This window comes from Trichosurus vulpecula, chromosome 2, assembly GCF_011100635.1.
Source record: "Trichosurus vulpecula isolate mTriVul1 chromosome 2, mTriVul1.pri, whole genome shotgun sequence".
NCBI lineage: Eukaryota > Metazoa > Chordata > Mammalia > Diprotodontia > Phalangeridae > Trichosurus > Trichosurus vulpecula.
The window spans coordinates 125,107,691-125,126,170 of NC_050574.1; the positions used below are offsets into that span (position 1 = coordinate 125,107,691).

The 18,480-nt window shown below is 37.5% G+C and overlaps 1 protein-coding gene across 1 annotated transcript in view; it reads left to right on the forward strand.

The window, feature by feature from the left end:
- The window catches only part of FCHSD2 (FCH and double SH3 domains 2), a 359,064-nt gene that overhangs the window by 68,099 nt on the left and 272,485 nt on the right, over nucleotides 1-18,480 (forward strand). The window contains exon 3 of the mRNA XM_036745787.1: nucleotides 1,740-1,785. Within this exon, the coding sequence (XP_036601682.1) occupies nucleotides 1,740-1,785 (46 nt within the window). The remainder of the gene's footprint in view (nucleotides 1-1,739; nucleotides 1,786-18,480) is intronic.

An 18,480-nucleotide genomic window follows, 5' to 3' on the forward strand; every position in this document is an offset into this window, starting at 1 on the left:
ACCTAGTGAGGTCACCAAGCAAGCTAGGCTGGATGGATAGACAGACAGACAAGACACATAGATAATTGATTATGTGTTTACTGTGTACCAGGCACAAGTGCCTAGTATTAAGCACTAGGATACAAATATAAGCAAGTAAGACACTCCTTGTTCTCCAGGAGAAGACAACACACAAAGAGGAGTTAAAAAGTGGCCTTTGAGGGTGGGGGTGGTAGTCTGCACACAGCAATGTGTAGCCAGGAAGTTCCAGGCAAGATAAGGTAAAATTTTGCCATTCAAAGCTGAGGGATATAAGGGTAGAATACAGGGTTGTGGTGGATGGGTTGGGGCAGATTAGGACCACAGCTAGAGGCCATCACATGTAGCGTGGTGAGATAACCAGGAAGTGTATACTGTCATCTATGAATCAGACTAGTTAAGTACATTATAGTGAGGGTTGGGTACTAACTAGGTCATGATTTAATCATTATTAATTTTTGGTAATACTTACCACAGATTGTCTACCAAAGTGTAGAAAAGTTGCGATTTGTGTTGGTAAAGGGAGGACATGTGGATGAAATCATGAATCTTTTTGAAATATGATAGTGTAGGATTACTGCTGTTTGAAATGGCTATAACAATTTGTTTTTATGATCTTGTTCAGATGAGAAAATCTTTTTGTTCAACATGAGTATAATGAAGAAATTTGTTGCATAAGAAACTTAACTGTAGATAGGTCACCTTAAATACCCCTAAGTAGTCATGAGTCTTGTAAGTTTTCTCTGTAGTTTTACTCCTCCTTATTATTTAAAGTATTGGAAACAGATGTTACACTCTAGCAGGAATTCTGAACATTTTTTGTGCCATGGGCCCCTTTGGCAGTCAGTCTGGTAAAACCTGCGGACCCCTTCTCAGAGTAATGGTTTTAAATAATTGAAGCGAATTCCTAGTGAGAGGTTGGTGAAAATGATACTGTGATTTTTTTCCTGTCCAAGTTTCTGGACTCCCTGAAATCTATCCATAGACTCCTTAGGAGTCCACATATCTCTACTTCATAGTGTGTTTATATGTAAAAGGCCTGTAAGATTTCAGTGAGTTCTAAGTATTCTTTTCTGTTGAGAGAATAAAGATGTGTCATTATTGGTGAAGCCGAATGAAAATGAAAAATAAAAGATTTTGGTTATTCCTTGATTTGTCTAGAACCAGGGGTGGGAAACCTGTGGCCTTGAGGCCACGTGTGGCTCTCTAGGCCCTCAAGTACAGCCCTTTGACTGAATCCAAACTTCATAGAACAAATCTTTTTACTAAGGGGGTTTGTTCTGTGAAGTTTGGATTCAGTCAAAGGGCTGCACTTGAGGAACTAGAGGGCCACATGTGGTCTTGAGGCTGCAGGTTCTCCACCCTGCAACTATCCTTGTCTTGCTTGGGGGGAAAAACCTCACCTGCCAACTCAAAATATTCACTTTGGTATGTGAATGTCTATTTTGGGCTGGAATCATAGTACTTAATTATATTACCCTTTGAGTTGAGTCAGTCTGGCAAATCATTAGAGTGGAGGAAATAGTTTTAGGGTTGATACGTATTGATTCTTGAGAAACTTATTTATTTATGATAAGATTATCATAAGATTATGGAATTCTTTTCTGTAATTTTCTCTTTTCTCCTTGGTGAATTACAGGGAATGTTTGAAAGATTTTTTTTCTCTCTGAGTTTATTTACTTATTGTGCATTTTTTGAAATAAATGTTTGTTCTTTTTTAGGACATTCAGTCAGAAGAAGGCTGCAATTGAGAGAGAATATGCACAGGTAAGCTCTGGGGCAAGATTCCTCATCAGGCTCATTTAAGGTATTTAAAAGTGGCTGGCTGAGGAAATCAGAGTTGTCAGAGGCTGCCCCCTATACCTTTCTCCCATGCTTTGAGGGCTGCTCTCCATCCCTTGGAAGTCCCATCTGTCCCCTTTGCTACCTTCTGTTTATGAGGATTCTCATGAGGAGCTGAATATTTCCTTACCGGAAAGTTAGTTCCCCCCACTCTGGGAAAAGCCATCGTTTATTGTTATATTCTATGATTATGATTCTGTGACTAATAGCTCTTCCTGTTGTTGCCAGTAATTTCTATGAATGCTAGAATAATTGGCTTCCAGAAGCTCCATTCTTATGGTGTTGGTCTTCCTGCATAAGAGGAATTGATTTAAATATATTGTGTTCTGTAATGTTTATTGGGTTTCTAGCTCTGTTAGTAGAACATATAACTACACCTTAGGAGGTGAGTGGGATGTTTCCGATAGAACTGCAAGGATTTTCTTTCTTTAAAATTATAGCCTTGGTTAGGCCTAAATAGGTAAGTGCCATCTGTGCCAGCATCCTACTGATAAAATTATGTAGGTGTACAGCAGTTAATAAGTATACATCCTAGCAAAGGAATAGCTTGTTGGAGTTTGGAAGGTTCAGATTTGTCCATTAGAGGGAATTACTTTTCTGCATAGAAGTGTTAAATTTTAAAATCCCAAGCTTAAGCTTATTTAGACACATTGATTTTTTTTTAACAAAACTCAATCATAAATAACCCATTTGGTGACTTGAGACTCATTCGATTTCCCAGCTTTTTGTGATGATGCCCTTATTCGGCAAAATTTTATGGAAAGTAGAAGTGGTATGTGTATATATGTGTTTATATTTATAGACTGTCATCATGACTTTAAAATTTAGCTTTTGCTGCTGCCCCAAAAAAACATTTATTAAAGGAGTTAGGGGTTTTAACATGGAAAGCAAAAACAAGGTTGGGACCTAATAGTCTTCAAGTCTAAGGTAGCATACTATATGGAACGAGAAGAGCAACTGATTGCTTTTTACTAGGGGCAGATTAGGAAAATAGGAATAAATGTGTAGTATTAAGGATGCTGTTTAAATATTAGAAACTTCTGACAATAAAAATTTTATGAGATACAAGAAGTAAAGAAATGATTGTATGTACAAAGGTGGGGAAGACAGTTGGATAGCATTCACATTGGAACCTCAGGACTAGTCTTAATTATCAGACTCATAGATTTTAGATCTGGAAGGGACCTTAAAGAACAACTAGTTCAGTCTCCTTATTTTTATAGACGAGCCAGCTGAGGTAGTGAGGCCCAGAAAGGTTAAATGACTTCAAAGGTCACATTGATAGTAAGTGACAGAGTTAGGATTTGAATCTAGGTAATCTGCCTCCGAATACAACCCTTTCTACTGCACCATTCTGCTTTGTAGTATCTCTGTAAACAGCTGGTACTCAATACATCTGGGAGTGACTCCTTCCTTTCTCTTTGGCTATCATTCTTCTCTCTTTTTAAATGGAACCCCAAACCAAGAAGAATTAAATATAGGATAGGGAGGAATAGTGATCATCACATTAAAATCAGGACATCTAAGAAGAAAGTGTCTCAACAGAAGGGACAATTCATCTCTTATCTGAAAGAAGAAAATATTAATGCTGTTTTAGCTTAAGTCTTTGAATTGAGATGCAGGTTCAGATCAAGATAGGGCTATTTATGTTCTCAGACATTTTATTCCTAGATCTAGAAATGGAAAGGACCTCAGAGGAGATCAGTAGACTATGGACTGAAGACTGTGTAGAGATTTTTTTTTAATCCTTGAACAAGTAACAAGAGATCAAAATTCCTTACATCTAACTGTCCACGTTACAGAGGTGAAGAACCTGTGACCTCGAGGCCACATGTGACCGTCTAGGTCCTCAAGTGAGGCCCTTTGACCAAATCCAAACTATTTGTTCTATTTGAAGTTTGGATTTGGTCAAAGGGCTGCACCTGAGGACCTAGCGGACCACATGTGGCCTGGAGGCCACAGGTTCCCCACCCCTGGTCTACAACATAGCCCTTAACTTGAAAGTGAAGTGAGGAAAGAGGACCTCCAAAATAGTCACAACGTCTTACCACCATTTATGTTCTCTTAGCCCTCAGGAGAGATCCTTAAGTCCTTAGAGCCTTATATTTTTACTTAGCACATAGTTCTAACAGCCTTGGTTATGAGTTTACAACCCATAGGCTATTGAAGGCCTAAACTAAGAAGAAGTGAAATGTGGGGATTGAGCCTGTCAGAGGCAGGTACAGTGATGCAGAAGTGATAGAAGCCTTGATAACAAAGGTGAAAGTAGAAAGTGTAAATAGACGTGTGTTATATAACATGTTACAGCCGAGGATAACAACAGTTGTTCATCAAGATGAAGGCATATGCTAAAATGTCTGAACTCATTGAAAATCATCATTATGGCATGGAGACAACACTTCACAAGATCTGCCAAAAGAGCATCAAATTTGGAAGGTCCTGCTAAGATGATAAGTCTTCAGTCAAGGACATGGTGGACCTAGATGGTGGCATGAACAGTCACAGAGGGGCTCAGGTCCCATACATGTACTCTAGCCAAGAGCTAAAAAGAGCACTAGACTGAATAATGATTAAGATTATGTCTAGTCCAGGGCTGTGCAAAAGGACAGCTAAAGATAATAGACAAGGCAGAAAGAGCACAGGTATGTAAGTCAGCAATATGTCAGCATGGATTAGAGATGCTCTGGGAGAATCTGAAACCTATAGCAAGGATTCTGGACCTAGGGGCAGGAAAACTGTATTCCTCAGAGGAAAAACTGCAGGGTGATTGGAAAGCCATAGCCCCGACAGTGGTAACTGAAGTACAAAGGACTGAAAACTGTCACCCTTCCAACTGGGATTGCCTCTGTGTTGACAGAAGGTTGTGGCACTCAAAACCTTGAGGGACCAAGGGGGCCCAAAACCTGCTGCTTCTCTAAATACAGAAATACTGGGGGAAGCAGAAGCCAGCAGCATGGTGTAATGGATAGAGGTGGGAGTGGGGTCAGGAATATCTAGGCTCAAATACCAGCCCAGACTTTAACTAGATGTGTGACCCTGGGCAAGTCGCCACACCACTCTGCTCTGGTTTCTCAAGTGTAGAAAATGAGAAATAACTTATAAAAGAAGGTGGAAACTCTTACCCAAATAATGGACTCTGAAAATTAGAATAAACCAAATTGAAATCAATGATTCTATAAAACAAGAAAAAAATTACATGAAAATCCAAAGAGAGAAAAAAAAAATTAGAAGTGACTTTTGGGTATCTACTATCAAAAAGAACTGACCCAAAAAATTGATCAAGAAGAGGTTAAGAATCATCAGACTCCCTGAAAACTATGACCAGAAAAAAAACTGCATACTGTACTTCAAGAAATCATAAATTAAAACTGTCCAGAACCATAGGGCCAAGTGAAAATAGAAACTATCTACTGGTCACCTCTTGAATTCTTTGTAACTCCAGCATTTAGCACAGTGCCTTGCACATAATAAATGCTTCTTGACTTGATTAAAATGAAGGCTGTCAGGAATATCATAGCCAAAATCTAGAGATTACCAATGAAAAAAGCAAAATACTGCAGGCAGTCAGAAAGAAGGGTTCAAGTACCCAAGAACTCCAGTCAAGATCACACCAGACTTGGCAGCTATTCTTGTAAAGGACAAGAAAATTTGAGATATGGTATTACAAAAGAAAAATAATAAAAGCTTATTACCAAGAATAATTTACCCTGCAAACCTCAATATAATCTTACTGGGGAAAAATGTGAGGTTAGTGAAATATCAAATATTTCCTGTGAAAGACCAAAAGTTTAGTGGAAACTTTGAAATGCATAGAGAGGAATCAAGAGAAACTTGAAAAGGTAAATCTGTGTGAGCTATTGGAAAGGGCTATACAATCATAATGTGCTTTTGTTCTAATAGGGAGAGTAGAAACAAATATCCTTTCGATATTCTCAAGGGTCACATAGGGCAATAAATTAGATAATCAGAGGGCTAAGGGGTGAGCTCATTCTAACAGTCTGTGTTCACATCTTCTGTGAGAAAATACTATGATGTAAATGCTATAGTAAGAACTGTTATTCTAAACAATATGAATACTGGGAGGGAGGAATTAAAGTGCTTAATCAAAAATGAAAAGGTGGTAAAGAAGCCTGGCCAAAAAACCCCATGAATGTGAGGAAGGAGAAAACGGACAAATTGACAATAAGCAATCATGGTTACCAACTCCAGTATCGTGCCCACATTGTTCCCTGTATAGCAGTGGTTGTCTCATCCTTTCTATTTCTAAATCCAATAATCTTTTGTAGTCTTTCAGCAGAAGCAGCTGAAATGTCCTTCCAGAGCTCTTCTTCACATCCAAATTCCCTTAGAGCCCAGCTTCCAGAAACTCTGATGTAGTCAAACCCACTCTGATCGTAGATGTAGGAACTGAAGCCCAGAGAGCTAAAGTGTCTCATCCCAGGCAGTGGTGAGAGTGGCTCTCTTGAGCTGATCATTTGCTTTTTCCACAAGAGCGCATGGGGACACCCCCACAACTCTTGAATAACATTTCTACTGCTTCTACTGTTTTGATTCAAGACTACAGAGCTGTGCAAAGAGTATCTTCCTCATTCCCTGTGTACACATTTTTTTTACATTTTTAACTGTTATTTTTATTGATGTCTTTATTGCATATTTTCTTAGACAGTCAAACTTGTTCATTTATCGTTGAGAGCAAAAAAGTAACCTCCTCCTCCTGCCCCTGTTTTCTTGGCTTACTGTGCAGCCAGACAGTCTTTCTATTTCTGTTCTAGTTGAGAGGAGTCCATCCTCTGGATGAGGTTGAATACTTTAGCTACTTGACGGACCTTGTTGATAGTCCCTTCTCCCTGCCTCCTCACATTCCAAGTGGGTCTTCTCTGCAGCCTCCTTAGAGGGAACTATCCAACAGGCTGGCATCCTCCCTCTCATTCTGCTTATTAACTCAGGGATACCAGTTCATCCTTGAGCAACTTTAGTCAATTAATGTGACTGGAATACATGAAGACTATATGAGGAATATCATATTTATTACTATCTTATGTTACCCCTGTATTTTGGATCACATATGCATTACATTACTTCACCTGACTAGCCTGGTGATCTTGAGCACGTTTTTCACACCCTTCCCCCTTTCTGCTGGGCAAGTATCAATAGCATCGTCATTTTAAAAACCAATTTGTTTTAAACAGCTTTTTCTGGTGGTAATAAGACTTAGTTTCTTCTAACATATAATTCTCACACAAGCTAAATCACCTTTTTCACACAACATTTCAACATTTGCAAAAGGCATCCAGTTTTTGAAAGATTTGGCTCTTCATTTTTAAACACTTAATTTGCCAGGTACCCTCCCCGCATTCATTTCTAAAGCTATCTACTTATTTCATTTAAGCATCTGCATATGACTTCTTCAGTCAACTAAAGTGAATTTAATAGGAATTGAAATTGGCTTTGTAACTTCACTGGTAGAGGGAATTTCCAGGTAAGGAAGTTTCCTCTGCCAATGTTAGAGTTTTCTCGGCAACTTAGAGTTTTAGAGAGTTGTCTTGATCACTGAGATATGCTGGGGCTTGGAGTCAGGGAGACCTGAATTCAAATCCAGACACCTACTGGCTGTGTAACCCTGGGCAAGTCGCTTAACTTCTGTTTGCCTCAGTTTCCTTTCCTTTAAAATGGGGGCATCTCCCATGGCTGTTGTGAGGATAAAATGGTAAGTGCTGGATAAATGTTTGTCGTTGTTGTTGTTATTATTATTTATTATTATACTTGCCAGGTTTACAAAGCCAGTATGTGTAATAGACAAGACTTGGACCCAGGTCTTCCTAGCTGGCTCTGTCTACTAAACCATGCCATGCTGCCTCTCTGTAAACTTAATAATTAAATATAAATACAATGTACAACACTGATTATAGAAGTGTTTTGACCTACACAATCCTAGACACCCCATACCCTCAACTCCCCAAAAAAGAGAAGGGGATATCACAGAGGATTTGTAGAGGAGGTCTTCACATGTTTTTTTTTTGTGAATATTCAAGGATAAAAACGTAAACTATATTTTATAGAACATGCCAGAATTAACTCCTCAGATATTATTAGGTGACAGTTTTCAAGCAGAAATATTCTCCCAAAGATATTCTGACATATGCCCTATTGGAATTGTGAATTGGTTTGATAACCATTCTAGAGAGTTGGAACTCTTCCCAAAGAAACTGTGCATACTCTTTGATCTAGCAATACCACTACTAGGTTGTATCCCAAGGAGATTTTTTTAAATAAGGAAAAGGATTTATTTGTACAAAAAATATTTATAGCAGCTCTTTTTGTGGTGGCAAAGAATTGGAAATTGAGAGAATATCCATCAATTGGGCAATGGTTGAGCAAGTTGTCATATATCATTGTATATCTCATGTCTCCCTTCCCCATTGGATTGTAGATTTCTTGAGGGTACAGACTAGTGCTTCATCTTTGTATTCCTAGGACTGAGCACATGCCATATGCATAGCTAATATTTTATAAACATTAATTGAATAGAAACAGTGTTGGGTGTCAGGTGCTAGGATTAAATGATGTCTTCATTGTCTGTGCTTTCTCTTCTGAGTGTGCTCTGTCCTTGGAAACCCTATAGTAAATCACCCAAAACTCCCACATAACAATTGGTGCAGAGTTAAAAATTCGTTTTTTTATGGAGGTCTTGGTATATAGTGTAATGTGCCAATCAATTGACTAGAGAGTGTGAGGAGTTAATTGGGAGAGTGAGAGAAAGCAGCTGGGTGACAAGAGATGGCTGGTCAAATGTAGAAAATGCCAAGTAGGGGATTGGCTTTATGATGACAGTGGGAAAAATAGTGACTCCAATTCATTCAAGGCAAAATTTCTAAGAGCGATAACAACGCTTTGCCCATTTTCAGGAAGTAAAAGAAGACACGACCTGGCAGAGAATTATTTATACTGGATGAGAATGTGAAGTGCTGAGTTTTTCAGGGTTCTTCTTGTATTACTTCATTGTTGTTTATTCAGAAACTTCTTTAGCTGACTATTTCACAGTCAGTATCATTCACAAGTCATATTAGTTATGATAGAGAAGTTCAGCAAATTTATCAATATGATTTGTAAAAAAAAAAGTTGTTTTGTTTTTGTTTTTTAGCATTGGGTGCTGGATTTGAGTTTAGCTTTGTGGCTGACTGCCTGTGTTGCAAGTTAGTTACATAATCTCCTTGGACCCAAATTTTATCATCAATAAAATGAGGAGGTTGGATTAGATGATCTCTGAAGTTCCTTTCAACACTGCTTTTAAATCACTTAATGTCTCTGAGCCTTGATTTCCTCTGTTATAAAATGAATAAATTAGATGCTATGATCTCTAAGCTAAAAATCCTACAGTCCTGAGTTGATTATGAAGTCTATTTTTAGAAAATATCCAGGGAGTATCTCACATTTTACTAATTCTTTCATTCAAAGAAAATAAATGTATCTTTAAAAAAAAGAGAGAGAAAAGGCTTATAACAGCCATTGAGTAGAATGAACAGCTGTTGGGATAAAAATCAACACTAGCTACCGACTCAGCAGGTAGTTAACCACTGGGGCGTCAGTAAAATCATTTGGGGTGCTCAAATAGAAATTGCTACAAGCAAGTCCTGTCTAGGAATTCACTCCCTGAAGCCTTGGCAGAAAGCGGCCAGTGAAAGAAGGATACAAAAGGTTACTGTGGCTGTTGAAAGAGCAGGAAAAGACTGTAGACTAAGGGCGGCTCCCTGCCTCCTGATGAGCACAGAGGGAGCAGACGTGGGCCCACTGGCAAATAGCCTGTGCTATTACACCACTTGTGGTATTATGCCAGTGTAGAGAAGTGATTTGTCTGCTATTTATATTCCTGAAGGAAATCACTTTATGAATAAATTAGACATACTGTACCAATAAAATTCCTTACTCCTCTTATTTCATTCTAGAATTAAAAATTTTAGGTTGGCTTTTGTTTTATTACCACTAGGGACAGTTGTTTTCTTGGTGAATTTTATTGGGATAGGGAGCTTTAAAAAGTCTACTTCATGGGGCAGCTAGGTGGCATAGTAGATAGAGCACTGGCCCTGGAGTCAGGAGGACCTGAGTTCAAATGTGGCCTCAGATGCTTACTAGCTTTGTAATCCTGAGCAAGTTACTTAACCCTGATTGCTTAAAAAAAGATGCTGTTTCATTTAGAATAGTGCTGTCAGGTCTTGATTATTTATTTCATTGGAAGCATGTATTCATGTAAAAAAAATACAAAATGGCATATAATCTAACTAGTGCTATTTTTCTTGCCAATCTGAATCCTAGTGACAAAGATTCCTAGTGAGACAAAGAAATGAAAAATGATCTTGGAGGAAGAGGTCCAGAAAGGAAAGGTTGAGAGTAGAATCAAGATATTTCTGACATTTGCACTCTGAATAGCCCCTTTCAGGTACCTGTTATCCAGCATTGAGTAATAATGACATTTCTGGGAAGACTTCTCTGATACTGTCACAGATATGTAATCAGATTGGTGTAGATATTCCTTCCTGAATGAAACCCATCTTTGTCTGTCCACCCTGTTGGATTATTGTCCTCCTGTAGATTCACCACTGGGAGCCTTTCCAATATTTGGGTGAGAGAGAGATCGTCTTTGCTTTCTGTTTATTATGGCTGTGATATTAGTGGAGCCCATAGACTCTCCATCAGTTTATTCCTTGCATTTACCACATGACCAACCCATGTAATGAAAATTATGGACAGACAAAATTGTTATGGATGGACGAAAATTTATTATTTGCCATTTCTTTGCTCAGTGGTTTTTATAAAAAAGCGTAGAATAGGAGAGAAAAGGAGCTCTGATACTTGTACGATTAGTCTTTTCTCTCTTCATGGGTAGCTTATCACAAACCTCTTTAACAGAGTCACTGAATGGAATTTTGGAGGAAGAGAGGAAATCACCACCCATTTCACTCCTAGTCTTATCCTTTCCCTTTCCCAACTCTTCATTCTCACAACTTGATGAAGGCAGTGTTAGGCCTGGAATAATGTGGAAAGAGGGAGGAAGTAGAACTTACCGACATCCTTTATGGAAATGAATCTTTACTTTCCAGAACCATTTTTCCAGGGCAAGGGTCCTGGCATGGTAAGATTTCTTTAACCCACTCATTCATTCAAAAAATATTTAATCACCTCCTATGTGCTGAGCATTGTGCTAGGTGATGGGGAAATTAACAAAATGTAGGTTAAACATGGTTCTTGGTTTCGTGGAACTCAATCCACAGACCTATTCACAAGTCATATTAGTTATGATAGAGAAGTGCAGCAAATTTATCAACATGACTGATTTGTAAAAAGAAAGTTGTTTTGTTTTTATTTTTTAGCATTGGGTGCTGGATTTGAGTTTAGCTTTGTGGCTGACTACCTGTGTTGTGAGTCAGTTACATAATCTCCTTGGACCCAAATTTTATCATCAATAAAATGATGTGATAAGCATGTTAAAAAGGGGTTCAGATAAAGTGCTGTGGGAATTCTAGGGTGAAGGTTGGTTCTGACCAAGCTGACCAAGAAGGGCTTCCTGGAGGATGTAGTATTGAAGTTGGTTTTTAAAGGATGAGTAGGTGTTCAGCAGGAGTAAGGAATAGGAGAAGGAAGGTATTCTAGGCATAATGTTCAGCATGAGCAAAGAAAGGCACAGAAACAGGAAAGAAAGATATAATTAGGATACAGAGAATTATTCCATTGGACTGGAACGTAGAGTGTGTGGAAGGGAAGAATATGGAAAGTCAAGAAAGGTAACTTGGTTCTGCTCCCATAACTTACATACCAGATAGTGTGTTTTCATGGAAGATAGGCTAGAGAGGCCTCATGTTGTTAGTTTATATGATTCCATTAGCTTACAAGTCAGGATACTGTACTGTATGTAAATAGGAGAGGATTTTTTTTTTCAAACCATGATCCTTTTTATACCCATGGTTTCTGTCCTTTGTCAGTATGTTCACATATAATGAAATATCGAATTGGCAAGGAGTACATTGTAGACTTTGATTCACTATTTTGATACCCCATATTCCTAATATGTATCACCAAAGGTCAATCTTTGGAGTGAGATTGTAGAGTTATTTAGTGATATTTTTCTACAGTGTTCTTTTTTTTAATGCTGTAGTGGTATTTTGACTATTTTTCTAGTACACAAGTCAGATTTCTAAACTTTTATATGTGTACTGACAGCCCATGTTGGGTCATATGCAAATATACCCTTATAATATCAGGCACTATACTTTGGTTTGTTTGCTTAAATCTGCAGAAATGTTGGCTTACACAAGAGAGCAAAAAAGAAATATGGTCCTTTGGGTTCATAAAATGGTTGCATTTTATCTTGGATCTTAGCTTGCCATTTATGGTAATACCTCAGCTAACAAATTTTTGGGTACAAAGTTTCTTTTAACTAAGCTTAAGTGTGGGGGAATTGGGGGAAATTGGAAAAAAATTCTGCTGTCATTAGCTCTGGATCACTGGTAATGATGGCTATACTCTTAGCAATGGGGTTCTAAGGGCAAGCCATTATTGCTCTGCAAGACTTTTTATGAACAAGTGTCTTTACTTTTAAAACACATCAATATAAGCTGACTTCTCCCCTTTCACTCTCTTGCTCCTCTTACCTTGACTCCCTCCTCTGTCATGGCCTGTATTCCCTCAAAGCTATGGAAGGCAGGGAAGAAAAAGAGATTTTATTGTCCTGAAGTATAGTTTGTGTTAATAGTTCCCACCTTAGAGGGTAAGGAGGGCCTGGGAAGACATTGTTCTCCCAGAACTCAAACAGCCCAGTCCTCCTGGTAATGGGTGGGGAGTCCCATGGCAACCAAGAAAGCATCTCTATGAACTGCTGTTATCTCTCTCTCTGATAACAGTTTCTGAGGATGAAGTGTTTCAGTAGGTGTATTCTCTCCTAGCTCACATTTAGCTTTAAGGTTTACAAAATGCTTTACATATGTTACTGCAATTAATCATCCTTCCCACAACCCTGGGAGATAAGTACTGTTATCATTTCTGTTTTACAGCAGAGAAAACTGAGGTTGAGAGCGGTTAAATTACATGCCCTGGTTCAGAAAGCTACATAATTGAAAAAGAATTTGAACCTCTGGTCTCCAAGTCCGGTATTCTATGTACTGGGCTACTTAGTGGCTTCATTTTGGTGAATTTAGGCTATAACACTAAAAGCCTTCCTTCTATTTGGTATTTTATAGTTTACAGCTTCCATATCCATTTTTACATTGGAACATCAGAGAGATAACATGATTGTTTCTGACCTTCAGGCTGGTCTGCTACCCCAGGCTGCTGCACATTTTGGTTTTGAACTTAACTGCCTTGTATACCAACAGCTTCAGAACAGTGTTCATGCAATTTTGCATACTGAGGTCAAGTGTGGTGCTTTGGGGAAAAAATGTTGGATTTGGAATTCTAGGACCTGCGTTCATATTCTGACTGCCACTTAATACCTGTGTGACCTTGGGCCAGTCACTTATATTTCTCTAGGTCTCAGTTTCCTCATCTGCAAAGTGAAGGACTGGAATAGATGATCTCCAGAATCCATTCTGAGTCGAAATTGATGATCTTGATTGGTTCTAAGAGTTGATGACTAATGTAGCAGGCAAAAAATAAGAATTTGGAGGCATCACGGGGTAGAGGCAAGTTACTGAACCTTTCTGTGCCTTAGCTGCCTGTTTTGTGAAATGTGGAGGTTGGACTTAATGATATTTAAGATTCCATCTGAATCCAAAAATATGCTAATTCTGTTTGACAGTTTAGAATTTTATATTCAAAGTGCAAAATAAAATGCTATATGAAATTTGAGGGGGAAAGGTTGTTCCTGAGTATGTGTGTGGGGGAGAGACAGGGAAAACTTCCCAGAGGAAGTGGCATTTGAGATGGGCTTTAAAAAAGATAGGAATTCAACAGGGAAAGAGGGAGGAGGTAGGTTATTCTAGACATAGTAAAATATAGGAATACTGAGGGGCACATGCTCAGATTTTTTTTTAACTGATAGTGATTTGTGATCAAACTTTGGAGACCACTGCCTTAAAGATTATTTATCCATTTCCTGCATTTTACAGATAGGGATACTGATACTCAGAGAATATGACTTGCCAGAGGTCACAGAGCTCGTTTCTACTAGTCTTGGAGCTGTAAGTCTAAGGCTTTCTCCACACTAGTAGTTTTGGTGGAATTTGTGAATAAAAATGTTTTTTCCTCTTAAGCACAGAGACTTACTGTCAGTTGCTATTTTCTGTGAAAATATTTAGCTTAAAAAATTTCATAAGAACTACACTATAACCAAACCCCCCCCAAAACTCCCACAGTATTTCTGAAAACAGCTTCTTTTTGAGTTAAAATCATGAAAATGAAATTGTTTGAGTCTTTTGTGGTCATTATTTTTCTTTCCAATTAATGCTTTCAAAAAATTGCTACCTTTCTAGACCTAGTATGCTTAGGTTTTAAATTTTGTCTCTTAGCAATTCTAATACAAAGTTCAGAAAACCTATTCATCTTAAAAACTGAAATCTTATTTCCAGTTGGATCCAATGGGTCCTGGACTGATAGGTAAAGCATTTATGTAGCACTTTCAGCTTTGCAAAGGCATTAAAATGTTTTTAAAAGAGAATTGTGAAAGTTCACAGATATTTTCTAAATCTAGTTCAAGGATCCTAGTGACAGTGATGTGTGTATCTAAATTTATAGGACTTTATTTCATCTTTAACTCTTCTATTGTAGTTACTTGTGAATCATAACAGTGATAATTGACATTTACATAGGGCCTTAAGGTTTATAAAAGATTTTATATACATTTAAATTAGATTCTCAAAATAATTGGTTCTACTCTAGTTAATCAGAGGTTTCTTCTATGTGGACATACCCTCCAGCCATGCAGACCTTTATCCATCCAGGCCTCTGCTAATTTGCCATATGGTTGCCTTAGGGATCCATCCACATTATGGGAACCTTCCTTGGAGTTCTTGGGAAATCTTGCAGCTGGTTATCAGTCATTCCTCACTCCCGTGGCATGACTCTTTACCGATAGATAAAGCATTTGTTAAGCACTTAACTATGTGCCAATCACTTTTCCTTGTTTGAAATGTGTTACATCCTACCTACATACTATAGGTTTTATTTCCACATATTTTAACTGTGGACACTGTGTCTAAAACTAGCTAAGTGACATGCCCATCATGGATGGAATTTGAACCCCACTTTCATCAGATTCCAAGGTCAATGAGACTGTGAACTCCTAAAGAGCAGAAACCTAGTATTATTTCAATCAGTCAGTTAATCAACATTTATTAAATACCATGCCAGGCACTGTTCTAAGCACTAGAGATACACAAAGAAGCAAAAGACAGTCTCTGTTCTCAAGGAGCGCACAATCTGATGGATTTTTAAAAATTCATACAATTATTTATTATTTATATACATCTCCTCTATGGAATGAATATATGATATATTTGTGATATGTATGTATATATTTTTCTTTTTTAAATAATATTTTATTTTTCCTAATTGCATGTAAAAGTAATTTTTAGCATTTGGTTTTTAAAATTTTTAGTTCCAAATTCTCTCCTTTCCTCTCCCCATCACTAAGATGGTAAGTAATTCGATACGGGTTTGTATATATTTTTCCATCCACCTGTTTTAGATTACTGTTTATGTAGTTAGTGTCTAGTGAATATTTGTTGAATTATATATATGTATACATACACACAGAGCTTGTAGCATTTGACCTTAAAACCCTTATCTGGATTAGTCTATTAAAGTTCCCCAATTCCATTTTTTAATTGTTGTTTAGCTAGTGCTATTAATTTTCATGAAAAGGGGAAAATACCTTCACCTTTATTTTAAGCATCTTAATAGTACCCCTTATAAGCTGTGTATAAAGTAGGCTCCCAATCAGTATTTTTTCATCAAATGACTGAATTCCTCCATTTATCATTCTTTTTTTTTTATTGTATGTCTACGTGGACTCCAATATTGGTATTAACAATATGGATGATAAGTGAACACATCATAAGAAATAAGGTACAAGGAAAATCCAGAGTAAGCGTACTTAAGGATAGACTAAAAATACCTGTAGAAACTCCTTAACTTGGAAATTACCTGCCAATAGTCTCCAAAAGCATATGTGCTATATAGGCTATTTTTGGAATATAGTCCACATTCCTAAAGTGAAATCTCTTTGAAAGGAAAAAAATAACAAGACACACTGAAAACCAACATAACACCAATTACAGGCATCGCTCAGGATGAATACAGAAATAGTTAATATGCAGTCTTATATCACATTTCTGTGTGAAAACTTTTAAGAAAATTCTTATGTGATAATTAGGACGTATAAGAAAATGCACCAAGGTATCACATTCAGTTAATGGCAGTTGTTTACATGTTCCTCATAAAATGCTTTAATCATGGATGTTATCTTACTTTACCCTCACAGGCCTATGAGGTCCTATGGAATTATAGATGAGGCATCCCAAACTTCAAAAAGGGCCTCAAGGTCCACCAGCCCAGGAAGTGAGGGAGCTGGCTTAGCCTTACATATATTCTAATAAAAAGTCCTTGCTAATAGTTAGCTAGTTGTGAAGGAAGTCTCTTCTTTCTGTCATAGCAAGGGGGAGGTAAAATATATGAGCAGTTTGCTTCCAGAGAAGAAAAAAAAGAATGTTTAAGCAGAGTCATCAAAACAATGGCTTCTGGCAAGATAAAAGGTGGAAGGGCCAAAAAAAATCTGCTGTGATCTCTTCTGTACTAGTTACATTCCTAAGCATCACCGTGAATGTGTGCCATGTATATTGGGATGCAAGGCTGATCTTAGCTTATCTAAACAAAGCATATTTCTTTTGAATTGATATATTGTTTATCAAACTTATCTTACAGAGAATTTTTGGAACTACTGAAGAATTTAGATGTTCTCTGAAAATTCACATCAGAAGATTTGACCTGTAAATACATTGAGTCAGTCAGTAACCATTTATTAAGTGCCTACTATATATTCCAGGCACTTTACTAAGTCCTTAAAAATTTAACTTGATGCTAAGCTGCTTAATGGAAGTCTCTGTCTCAAGGGAGATTATAATCTCCTTTTGTTTCGTGCTTCTTAAGCCAGTTTTGGTGTATTGTATTTACTTCTTCATACATGAGAAAGGATGATACCAAAAGAGAACCTGTTTAGAAGAGGAGAACAGGAATCAGGAAAAGTAGTTAAAGGCATTGGTCGATCTTCAGTCTTGGGAATCATAGCTTTTTACAATTAGATTGCCACTGAGGTCCCTTTCTTTCTGATACCTGAAAAAGAACTCTCTTTCTAACATTCTTGACAGATGGTCATCTACTTTTTGCATGAAGACTTCTAGTGACCCACTACATCCCAAGGCAGCCCATTCTGTTTCCAACTGAACAAGTATTTATTAAAGGACTGATATGTGTCAGACTTAGTGCAAGGGCATAGGGATACAAATACTGAACTGAGAAGAAAGTACTATAAATGGAGACATATGTGATGATCTTCAAATGTCTAAAAGGTGATAATGGAACAAAGGAACTAAGCTTGTTCTTTCTATGTGGCTCTCAAAGGCAAGACTACAATAAATAATGTCAAGTTGTAGGAAGCAGAGTTTAGCTCCATATAGGAAAGGACTTCCTAATAATTAGGGATAACCCACAATGTAATGAACTATGTTGGTAGGTATGGAGCTCCCTGTCCCATGAATAATTTTGAACAAATTCTGGATTGCTCTTTCAGGGATGTTGTTAGTTTGGAATCAAGGATCCTTGGTTGAACTCAGTGATCTTGGGAGATACCTTCCATGTATAAATCTGATCTCAATAAAATGTATTTCAGTACTTTACTTTGTAAATGAGTAAAATATCAGTAAAGAGAACCAAGATCGGGACATTTGGGAATAGGACACCAAATTCTTCTTTATGGAAGATTTCATAGGCTCAGTATCTGTAGGTATGTGGATAGCAATATAGATATTCTGCATAAAATATTATGCAATAATATTATATAATGTAAAGATATTAGCATATAATATGTTGTATTTATAGTATCAGTAGTGTTTTTTTCAGTCTTGTCCGACTCTTGACTCCAGGCCTGGCATTCTATCCATTATGCCTTCTAACTGCCCTATTTATAATCAATATCTATCTAAACATCTAGGAAACCTTTTCCAATCTCTCCTAATTCTAGTGCCTTCCCTCCCTTGAATAGTTTCTGTTTATCCTAGCAGTGCATAGTTTTATCCTATCTGTACATAGTCCCCTATTAGATTATGAGCTTCTTGAGGCCAGGGATTATCTTTTGCCTTTCTTCATGTATTAGGAGGGCAGAGTTTATAATCTCAAAGAGGATCATAAACATGTCTGAAAGGTTCGGAACCGCCGGATATAAGAAACTCTCAAAGTAGAAGGCAGAAGAATCAAAACATATATTTAGGCTCCACAGTAACCAACCCATGAACCAGCAACCCCATTTTGATATATTGATCAAAAGCTTCCAGGCCCAATAAGTACGCCTTGAAAGAGTAACCAGGAGGCTACAGAGAAGCATGATTGCGTAAAGCAAAATCATGCTTCCCCCTCTATGGT